The following is a 12219-nucleotide window of genomic DNA, read 5'->3' as shown; positions in this document are numbered from 1 at the left end:
TTAAAGGTAAGAGGACAGTTATATCGTCCCGTATGACAAGCAAGAAGTGCCTGGTTATGAACTTAAAGGTAAGAGGACAGTTATATCGTCCCATATGACAAGCAAGAAGTGCCTGGTTAGTCATACGGGACGATATAACTGTCCTCTTACCTTTAAGTTCAATAAGTGTCCTCTTACCTTTAAGTTCATAACCAGGCACTTCTTCCCTGTCATATGGGACGATATAACTGTCCTCTTACCTTTAAGTTCATAATCAGGCACTTCTTGCTTGTCATGTGAGACGATATAACTGTCCTCTTACCTTTAAGTTCATAACCAGGCACTTCTTGCTTAAAGAAAATTATATCGTGTAACTATTACAAATGATTTATATTAAGGTAAATAAAATAACAACCTATTTCTACAGAATGTATCTGTTATTTTATTAGCTGAATATTTTGCTATCGCCGCTTACCGGTTCAGTGTTTCCGTGTTTATTGGTAAGCGCAAAGTTGCACAATGAGCTATATCATGAGCCGTGAGCACCGCGAAGATCGGACAGTAAATTTTAGCCTTATAAACCCCCAAGTTCATCACTGAGACGTCGAAAAAAGTGTGACGGATAACAGCGAGGAAGGTGAAACTCAAACAGCAGAAGGTGGGGGTTCACATGTTAAGTAATTTTATCATTTTACTTGATACAACTTTCAGTGTAAATAAATTAATAAAAAAAAATTGGGTGAATCCTTCGCGAGCTGTTTGATTTATGTAGGTAATACCCAAGCTACCAGCAGTAATTAGTGAAATTAGCTGTACTATTGATAATATTTATGTTTGTACGTTTTATGTGGCCCGTGGACCCTCTAACCAACAGTCGCAGTTTTAGGGGAAAAAAAGAGTTTAAAAAGCCTATTGATTTATCGGTAATTGTATGGTTAGAAGCTTGTCAACATCCCAAGGACAGATGTAACAAGTAGACGGTGGTACAGTAACAGCTAAGTAAATGCAAAAGAGGTAGAACGTCTTAAAATAAGGGTTTATTATAGGTAAGGCTAGCAGTCATGAACCAGGTAGATAGATATACGTCACTATTAAGAACTGAAACATATCAACTTTAGGGGTAAATAGGTAGCTTAAAAGTAATATAGGGAAATAAACATAAGTTAATTGAATATTAGGTAATAGTTGAATTTAGACTATTATCTTGATTTACCAAGAAAAGCAAATGTTATATTTGTTTAATCCTATAAATATAGGTAGACAATCCCACAACGATTTATTGGTCCAGGTAAATACATGTAGGCAATCCCACAATGAATTAGTGATCCATACAGGTAGACAATCCCACAGTGAATTATTGATCCAGGTAAATACAGCTAAACAATCACACAGTGAATTATTGATCCGGATAAATACAGGTAGACAATCCCACAATGAATTAGTGATCCGGATAAATACAGCTAGACAATCCCACAGTGAATTATTGATCAGGATAAATACAGGTAGGCAATCCCACAGTGAATTATTGATCCGGATAAATACAGCTAGACAATCCCACAGTGAATTATTGATCCGGATAAATACAGCTAGACAATCCCACAGTGAATTATTGATCCGGATAAATACAGCTAGACAATCCCACAGTGAATTATTGATCAGGATAAATACAGGTAGACAATCCCACGGTGAATTATTGATCCGGATAAATACAGGTAGGCAATCCCACAATGAATTGTTGATCCGGATAAATACAGGTAGGCAATTCCACAATGAATTATTGATCCGGATAAATGCAGCTTAACAATCCCACAATGAATTATTGATCCGGGTAAATACAGGTAGACAATCCCACAATAAATTATTGAACCGGATAAATACAGGTAGGCAATCCCACAATGAATTATTGATCCGGGTAAATACAGGTAGACAATCCCACAGTGAATTATTGATCCGGGTAAATACAGCTGGATATTCAAGGAAAAATGGTAAAATAATAAAAATCTAGACAAACTATCCTACAAATTATTTTGAACTAAAATCGAGCAGTTAAACAATCCTATAAAACAAACTTTGTAGGTGGCACAGAACAGGTGAAAATTCGTAAAAGCTATCATACCAGATAAATACAGGTAAATGTTACAACAAGTTGTCTAACTAGGTAAAAACAGGTATACAACACTATAACAAATTATTTGACCAGGTAAATACTGGTAGAGAGCTTTAAAATAAATTTTTCAACCAGGTAAGTACAGGTAGAGAGATCTAAAATAAATTAATCAGGTAAGTGCAAGTAGAGAGTTCTAAAATAAATTGTTTAACCATTCAAGTACAGGTAGTGTTCTACACTAAATTAATCAGGTAAGTGCAAGTAGAGAGTTCTAAAATGAATTGTTTAAACAGGTAAGTACAGGTAGAGTGTTCTAAAATAAATTATCTAACCAGGTAAGTACAGGTAGTGTTCTAAACTAAATTAATCAGGTAAGTGCAAGTAGAGAGTTCTAAAATAAATTATTTAACGGTATATACATATATTCTAAAACAAGTTTAACAATAAAAAAGGGTTATTACATTTATAATGAACAACTTTGTTTATTTATATCATAAGAAACGCAGATAAACGTTTCGGAATTCTACAGATTCCGTCTTCAGTATCTAAAGCAAAATATAAAGAATTTACACCAGTCATAAGTAAATAACTAAAATACATTGCTACATTAAAGATAATTTAAGCAAAACTAAATAAAACACATAGAAAGTAAGGTAGTAACAACAAAAATACTGTGCATATTAAAGAATGTGTAAATTAAATGAAGATTGCATGTTATTCAGGGTCGTAGAAAGCTGTTTGATGTGGAGGGTTTCTTTAATCAATAATTCTACATCAGTGTTGGCCTTACAAAAGATACTACAAGGTTTACGGACGAAAGTATCATTACCAGCAAGGTGCTGAAATATTTAGTTATATATGTGCCATTTTGATCTAAAATTATTATAAATTTGATGTTTATGACAAAACGGATATGGCTTCCCTATCTGATCCAATTGTAGTGTTTTCGCGTTAATTTTCTTAGAAAACAAACACTGTATGTATGGCGGCTGGGCGTGGCCTTTAGGTCCATGTGACAGACTACGAATCCAAGAGGTCCATGGTTTACATCCCGTTATTCCAAAATCGCAATCCGCACTTCGGTGCTGTGGGTGCGTTATATGAGTGACAGTCAAATCCCACTATTCGATGAGACGAGAGTAGCCCCAAGAGTTGCAGTCTTCCCCTATTCTTTCAGTTTAAAATGACGATTGGCTAGTGCAGACAGACAAACAAACAAACAAACGGAAATCGAACTTCTAAATTGTCTTTTTAATTCGTATTGTGTCAATATCGTTATATTGATAGTTATAAGTTTTAGCCTTCTAGCGTTTTTACCTCCTACATATTTTTTCTATAATTTTTTTTTACAACTTAATCCCATGAAACACGCATAATGTTATACGTATCTCGTTTCGTAAATAATGAGAAGGCTATGACCTGTAAAGCTAAAATAAATAATTAATTAGGAGATTAAGGTTTGTTTGTTTGTTTGTAATTAAGCACAAAGCTGCACAATGGGCTATCTGTGCTCTGCCCACCACGGGTATCGAAACCCGGATTCTAGCGTTGTAAGTCCGCAGACATACCGCTGTGCCATTGGGGGTTGGGCAAGAGATAAGGAAATAATTTATTCTTTGAGAATTTGTATCGAAAATCAAGAGAACTTTTCGTTTTAGAGGACTTTAGTACGTTTAACCTCCACTGCTACTTATGGGATTCATGGGCCAAACGTCCAGAACAGATTCCCCAAGACTCGGGTGTAGTAGTTCCTAAATTTGAACTGCTGCCAAGAGGGATGACAACCAGTCAGCAGCATCCGCCTCCTACGCGCCTGTTTTTATCTGAATAATGAGAGTGATTGTTATATGCAGTTATAACGTCCCCACTGGTGAAAATGTAGAACATGTTCAACAACATATCACTAGCTCAAACCTTGGACCTTTCGATCCGCAGTCCGGTTTTTTAACCATTAAGTCACTACTATCCCAAGGAATTAGAAGGCAATGTAAATTACCTCAAGGACGATTGCCAAATTTCTAGCGTAGTCTACACAATACGTATTACTTAGCAATGAAAGAGAGAGAGAACAAGACACTTCTCAAAACATAAAACGTAAAATCCATCAATAATCTATTCCTACGGTGTACAAGTAAGCATATCGTATTCCATCATACTACGTTTGTGACGTTTTGTCAATATCACGAACTTACATGTATTAGATTTTAAACTATTGAAGTTTGCTTTTTTTAAATATCGCTTGATAAAGTTTAAAATGGTTCCCACTGGACACTGTTTCATTACCTTGGAAACACTAGTAGGTAAGGAAGTTAGTTGTCAGCGGTCAGTTTACGAATTCTCGCTGTCAATAGAGCGCAGATTATAACGATACAAATCGGGGTTCAATAAACGCGGTGGGCCCATTGTGTAACTTTCTGCTTAACAACAAACAAACAGCGCCGCGAATATAGCCCATTGTGTTATTCCGCGCAAAAGAAAAACAAACCAGGGTTATATTTTCACACAGTTTTGTCTTCATTGCACTTAAATAAAAAGGAAGAAATGTGAATTTTTAAGCCTATTCGAATCAATTTGTTGTACAATAAACAATGGAACAAACACTATCTCAGTTCCGTTTCGTACTTTGCAGATAGTACTTTATAGATTAGATAAAGATACTTTTTCTTTACAAAAGATTATCACCGATTCAGATTCTATTCGAATTTAATTGCAAGAGAAACTTCAAACAACAACAGCAAGAAAGAAATATCTTACTGTTGTTCTTCAAGTAATTGGGAGACAGTGTTTCGTTTCCTCAATGGTTTTAAAAAAGGCTTGTAATTTTTTTTTCTAATATGAAACATAAATTCTTTGTTTTAGTTGCTCATTTCAGCGTCACTTGAAGTTAGAAAATTTATAACCTGCATTGAAACATAAATTTCAAATTGTGTTTTTGCTTTTCTTAATTTCTTAGGTTCGAAAGATGGATAGCAAGTCTTCTCGCAACAGAGGAACAAACCAGAACAATGTTTTCCGCCCAATCATTCCAAAACATGGAGCCAACAGAGAAGAAATGTCACTGACCCCTTCAGCCTATTTACCAACCTCTGATCGCTTCACCTCTTTCGCCCCACCCGAGAATCACACGAGTCAACCAGCCCATCAGCATCATACGATACAACCTTACCTTCCGGTCATTCCCTTTCATCCAGTTTTAGCTAACAATTTTCGAACCGTTGGCCTCCCTTCACGGTACGCTTCATTACCTAGCTTAACAGATATGTCACATCTGTTAGAGTCCAGAATGTCCAATGTCCAGAAACCAGAGGATAAAGAATTTCCGACAGTTGCTTCCTTCCCTTCTCTGAGAGATCATTCTTTTACTGTTTCTTTGCAATCTGGACCGTCCAACTTTGAACTCGAAAACTCCAGTTCTGAGAAGATAGATCTCTCTTCTTCAGCAGCAAGCCTTCCGTTAAAAAGAAATTTGAACGCTGTGAAAAAGATACTTGAGATTGTTGATGCTACTGTAACCAAGCAACAAGTTTCTGGGAGTAATAACGGACAAAATGGTATTCTTCCAGATCTTCTTAACTCACCCCCACGTTCTCATGTTTCAGGAAATATTGTCAATTGTAAATCAGAACTAGAAGGCACTAAAAGTCCTGAAAACAACGAATATAATATCAACCAGCTAAAAGAATGCCAGTGTCGATATTGTAGTGAGAACTTTGATAACTACACTGTCCTTCGTCAGCACGAAAGGAATACATGTTGGAAGAACACAACAATTCGTCTACCTCAGAGTGAACATCAGGAAACCAGTTTTCAGGAAGTTCAAGATGGGAAAATAAAAGAAGAATCACCGATTCAAAATGCCTTTGTGAAAAATTGCAAAACTGAGTTTATCGAACAAAGCATTTCACCGCATTCTTCAACCGAAAGTATGGAAGAATGGCATATAGACGCTGCTGAAAATGAAAACGTGATGGTGAATGAACGATGTGCGAGTGTGAAGTCACTACTGACTGACGACAAGTTTTCTGTTTTACAGGCATGCCGCGATAGTAATCCAAAACCAACCAAGTCTGAAGTCATAAACCTTGCCAAAGAATTGGACTGCTCCTCGCGAATTGCACAGTGTTGGTTTCAGAATGTTCAAGCACAGAGATGCCATTCCAGTGGGTCATCGAGTCCTTCAGCATCGAAACTCATTCAGTCGTACAAACCTCAACCATCTTGCACTCAAACTCCTATAAACGTTCCTCAATACAAGCCACAATGTTTCCTTAATCCTTTGTCTCTTCCCTTCTCAACTACACATTATAACGGAACCATGTCAATTAGGCGGATTGTGCCTGGCTCACTTGTTCATAATAATAGCCACATTCATTCTCACTTTTTATCATCTCCCACATCATCAAATAGAGGTGATATTCTGAGTGTAAAAGGAAAATTTGCCAAAGATTCGTGTGGAAATATTGAATTTGAACAACCTCTAGATCTTTCCTTAAAATCGAGAATTTCCGTTCCAGTTCTTTCTTCTTCGGAAGTAAATGTGTCCCAGTTTAGTGCCAGTTCTGATTGTGAGGTATTGAATCTCAGTCAAAAGTCTTCCCGTACATCGACCCCTCAGCGAGAAAGCAATAATCCACATAGTCAAAACGTTTTACATTACGATGAATTTAGGTTTCAAAAGCTTCCATATTGTTGGCAAAACGAACGAGATAAATATTCTTCCAAATATATTGAAAACAGAATAGAAAATCCCGCTGTTCCCATGAATCAAGCTACAAGAGTTTACTCGCCATCTGCTTGTTTTGATATCTCCTTAGAATTAAACTCAAACCAGCCCAGTTCAGATCCTTCTACTAACGAGTATTCAAGAACAAATGGACATCGTCAAAATGTCTACAGAAAACGTGTTTTAGCAGATGTGTCATCATTTAATATCATGCGAGTGTCTTCTCCCTCACTTGTTCCACTGTCGCCAGCTAGTGAGGGGATTCCACTCAGATCATCATCATCTTCAGATGCAACCAGTAGAGGAGATACATATAGCCCAACCAATCTGAAAATAAGCGTAGATGATAAGATAATATCTCCTCTAGATAATCTCGAAGCTCGCCATAATAGTGACCAAGGAGATCTGAAACTTAGGATACCGAATAAAAAGAGCTGGAAACAGGTTTGTTTTATCGTATGTCTCATTTGTTTTACGGTTATCTACTTTCAAATATTTGAATTTTCTTTTAGTTTGAATCTAAATTGAACTTTATCGTAAAATTATAAAAACAAAAAAAAGGTATTTAAAAGTTCATAAGATGTTTGGTTGAGGTTTATAATGATTGTCCGCATTTTGCCAGTGGATTGAACACTTATCTGTGGCTTTTAAACCTGATTTGTTGTCTTTTATTAAACTCTAATGATAGTGTTAATGGCTGTGACACTTTGAATCGACCCTACCTTATCTTAACATTAGCCCTACAATATACAGAGTCAATAGGTAGGTCTAAAATGGGTTGAGTTTTATTATCCTACATTTTCTGTGTTAAAAAACGCTTTTTACTAAATATCTGCCTACCGCTGTTATGTTTCCAGTGTGTGCGTTTTTAAGCAATACAAATATAATGGAGTTGCAAATAGTATGGACATTTGGACTTAAAAACTTGCGTGGAGCCTCAAGGTGCACGACTTGTAAGTTTATGAACTCTGAAAACACACAGAATCAACAACGATCTTTCTAGTCATGTAATGATGTCCAATCTGCCTACTGAACATATCATAAAACATGATTTTAAATGGTACAGATATACAAATAATTGTGTTAAAACAATTAAAAAATTAATACTCTGAACAATTTGCCAAGACTTTCCCTTCGGTTAATGATAGTTCTCAAGCTTATAACATCGCTCGCCGGAGTGAATATAAACAGGAATTTGATGGAAAGTTGCGACTGCCAACTCCGTGATTTAGAACAATATTCCGTTAATTTCTGTAGAACATATTGGTGTATAGAAGACATTTATTGAAGACTAATAATGCTTGGAGACGGCTTGTATGGGTAATGAAGAAAAAGTTATATTAAAGTTAGTTTAACATAACAGCAAAGAAGACGTTTATTTCTGGTATTAGTAGAACAGCATTTTGTATTTTGACTCGTGTTTATTTCTTGTTGTCTCCTCGTGATCAATCCAACTATTCGTTGGTAAGAGAGTAGCCCAAGAGTTGGCGGTGGGTGGTGATGACTAGTAGCCTTCCCTCTAGTCTTACACTGCTAAATTAAGGACGGATAGCGTAGATAGCCCTCGTGTAGTTTTGCGCGAAATTAAAAAAAAACAAAACAAACGTTTATGAGCGAGATAAATATCTAAAGAATGTTAATGACGAAACCGCGTCACTTTATAACGCCCCCACGGCTGAAAGGGTGAGCATGTTTAATGTGACGGGGATTCGAACCCGCGACCCTCAGATTGCGAGACGAGCGCCCTAACCACCTGGCCAGGCCGGGCCTTTCTGCTCATAAACGTTCTTTCTTTAAATCAAGCTTAGTTGAAACTTATTGATCTTATTGGTGCTGATATAAAACTGATGCAATGAGAAAACACTTTAAATTCTTGATGGTAAATAAATGTAATAATTTAGTTAATCTTTTTCTTTGTAGAAATACTCGCAACAAGTTCCACAAGTTGATTTGTTTGAATTGGTTCCATATTTAATTTTGTTGTAGTTTGTTTTATAACAATAAAGCTCTTAAAAATAATCGGTAAAAATATATATATATAAATATTTTCTTTTAAAATTATAATAAATTTCTAAAAACAACGTTTTACATTTACACAATAAAAACTTTATTGAAGCCGTACGGCTTCCACTTTAAAATATCGCTCTACAAGTACATGTTTCGATCCCGTATAGAAAATTTGGACTTATCTGTTTAAAAATATTTACTCTCTCTTACACGCACAAATATTATTAAAATTATTTTATTGGTAGAATTAAAACCACATCAAATGCTACGTAGTTTAACATAGAGGGGAAGTTTAAAACTTGTATAAATTTTTAAGGTAAAAAAAAAAACGTGGGAATTTTATTTTATTTTTATGTGGGCGTCCCCCCCGATGGGATAGCGATAAGTCTACGGATTTAATACGCTAAAATCCGGGGTTCAATTCCCCCGTGGTGGACACAGCAATAGCCTAATGTGGCTTTGTGCTAAAAAAAAACAAGCAAGTCTTATCTAGGTACTATAAAAAAAACAGGTCTTATTTTGATAGCTGAAGAGTGTCTTTAAGATACGAAACCGGTGTTTATATTTCACGTATGTGTCTTTTTCTTTTGTTTCATTTTATCAATCACTTTCCTGAGCAAATTAGATTTGGTTCTTGGTATAGCTGCATGTATGTTTTACACACACACACACATATGATTATATAAGTAAACTCGTATTATTTTTTTTTTATTATTTTATTACGGTGTTCTTTATTTTCCAAACTTTTCATTATTTACTCTTCAGGCGAATACCGAACGCATATACAGCAGCACATGTCATCATTAGGGTTCGTTCTTCATATTCGTTTCTTGTTGATCTATTTCTTCTTTAACACAATTTGATCTTTATTAAGTAAATCTAACATAAATATATTAATTATAGTCAAACCCAACTGTATTCGTTCCTCGCTTGAATAAGATTTTTATTAATGACGCACTGAGGGGAAAAAAGGGGGGCACCCAATTCAGACGTCAACAAGATAGTTGCGCTTTTATACAAATCCCCCCCCCCTTCTAACTTTGGTTTATTCAAAAAACGCTTTTCCTCACTTCTAAACTCGTACGCAGGAGAACGGGTGAGTAGGTTACTAATATTACTACGTCATGAGCCTGAGCGCAACCTAACATTGAACATTCGATAGCAAATAATCCCACATTCAATATCTTATTTTGTGATTATTAAAACATAATAATCTTTTTTTAGCCAATAAATGAATTTAAGTAGACATAAAACATTCATATAAAGGTGAAATATATCAGTTTCCCTTTTAATATCTGTAAGAAATGTATGGATTTTAATCGTATAGAATTTTACCATCACACATCTAGCTTTTCATCTAAGATATACAACATCTGTAACGTTTTCCAACCAGGATCAATGTGGCAGTCTATGAATCCAAGGGCATCGACCCTTGGATTCATAGACTGGCACGTTGATCATTATGCCACATCGAACCCGCACTCCGCATTGTGGGGTTCTGCGTTCGTTTTAAGAGTGACAGTCAATCCCATTATTCGATAAGAATAAGTAAAGAGTTAGTTGTGGGTGCTCTTAGCTAGCTCCCTTCCCTCTAGTCTACCAATTCAGAAATTATGGACAGCTAGCGCAGATAGTCTTTGAACTACGAAAACTAATACCATGAATACTGTTTTTTTTTTTGTCCTGTAATAAAAAAAAATTAAACAAAAAGTGTGTAGACTTTCTTTTATAGAATAACGCCACATGCGTAGCAGAAATAATGTGGTGAACTTTCATTTTTTTATGTCTATCCTAAAGGTCGAAGCGGATGAAGGTCAGTGTCCACAAGACAGCCCTGGTTCTGGTGACGATCCTGTAGCCCTACTGAAGAATAAAAAGATTAAAGTTATGAAGGAAGATGGCGAAGAAGAGTTGTTTGGTTGCAATGAATGTGACAAAGTTTTCAACAAACAAAGCTCTTTAGCTCGACATAAATACGAACACTCTGGTAAGTCTGAAAAGTTAAATGTAGTCTTCCTAAAACATTAGTTTGAATAGAAACAAAATATTAAAAAACAGAGCCCTCAAATGGGGTATACTTACCATAAACCAACTTGGGTATACTTACCGTAAACTAACTTGGGTATACTTACCGTAAACTAACTTGGGTATACGTACCATAAACTAACTTGGGTATACTTACCATGAACCAACTTGGGTATACTTACCATGAACCAACTTGGGTATACTTACCATAAACTAACTTGGGTATACTTACCATAAACCAACTTGGATATACTTACCATAAACCAACTTGGGTATACTTACCTAAACCAACTTGGGTATACTTACCTTAAACTAACTTGGGTATACTTACCATGAACCAACTTGGGTATACTTACCATGAACCAACTTGGGTATACTTACCATAAACTAGCTTTGGTAAGTATACCCAAGTTAGTTTATGGTAAGTATACCCAAGTTAGTTTATGGTAAGTATACCCAAGTTGGTTTATGGTAAGTATACCCAAGTTAGTTTATGGTAAGTATACCCAAGTTAGTTTACTATTTAGGAATGACAACGGAAAACAATTTCTTCTAAACATTTGTTTGACGTTCTCAACTTCTGGTTCGAAAAGGTTTTGATGTCCTGATATTTCAAACACTGTGTATAGTAGGGTTTTAACCAGATTTTATTTAAAGATAGAAGGAATGAAACTTTCAAAATGTAAGGTCCAGTGTAAGTTAGTTTATGGTAAGTATACCCAAGTTGGTTCATGGTAAGTATACCCAAGTTGGTTTATGGTAAGTATACCCAACAATTCACATCAAAACTAATAAACTAAATATTCCACCTGTTGTTATGTTAGATGTTCCTAAAAAATATCACTCTAGTCATGCCATACTTAAGGAGAAAATTATCACTCTAATCATGCCATACTTAAGGAGAAAATTATCACTCTAGTCATGCCATACTTAAGGAGAAAACTATCACTCTAGTCATGCCATACTTAAGGAGAAAACTATCACTCTAGTCATGCCATACTTAGGCACTATTTCGTACATAATTAAGAAGAAAATTATCAAACATCTATATCTACAAGTTCGGTTAAAATGTGTTTTTAAAACTGATTATGATTTAAAAGGGGTCTTGAACTTTGCAGACAAACAATATTCATTACATTCCTCGCTAGTAATATACGAGTTCACATATCCGAGGTGCAGTCAACGATATATTGGATCAACCACTAAAAGACTCTGGAGTTAAATAAGATAACACTGTAACGTTAAAACCTACAACACCGGTAATATTACCAACCACTGTCTAAAAGCTACAACACCGGTAAATATTACCAACCACTGTCTAAAAGCTACAACACCGGTAAATATTACCAACCACTGTCTAAAAGCTACAACACCGGTA

The 12219-nt window shown here is 35.6% G+C and overlaps 1 protein-coding gene across 1 annotated transcript in view; it reads left to right on the top strand.

The window, feature by feature from the left end:
- Window positions 1-12219, top strand: part of LOC106466606 (zinc finger protein 1-like) — a gene marked incomplete at its 5' end in the record, with an annotated part of 76520 nt that overhangs the window by 54893 nt on the left and 9408 nt on the right. The window contains 2 exons of the mRNA XM_022394637.1: window positions 5040-7253; window positions 10614-10803. Coding sequence (XP_022250345.1) covers window positions 5040-7253; window positions 10614-10803 — 2404 coding nt within the window. The remainder of the gene's footprint in view (window positions 1-5039; window positions 7254-10613; window positions 10804-12219) is intronic.

The sequence above is a fragment of the Limulus polyphemus genome, unplaced genomic scaffold (genome assembly GCF_000517525.1).
Source record: "Limulus polyphemus unplaced genomic scaffold, Limulus_polyphemus-2.1.2 Scaffold2317, whole genome shotgun sequence".
NCBI lineage: Eukaryota > Metazoa > Arthropoda > Merostomata > Xiphosura > Limulidae > Limulus > Limulus polyphemus.
The sequence above is the reverse complement of the archived record's forward strand: the minus strand, read 5'-3'. Positions and strand labels throughout refer to the sequence as shown.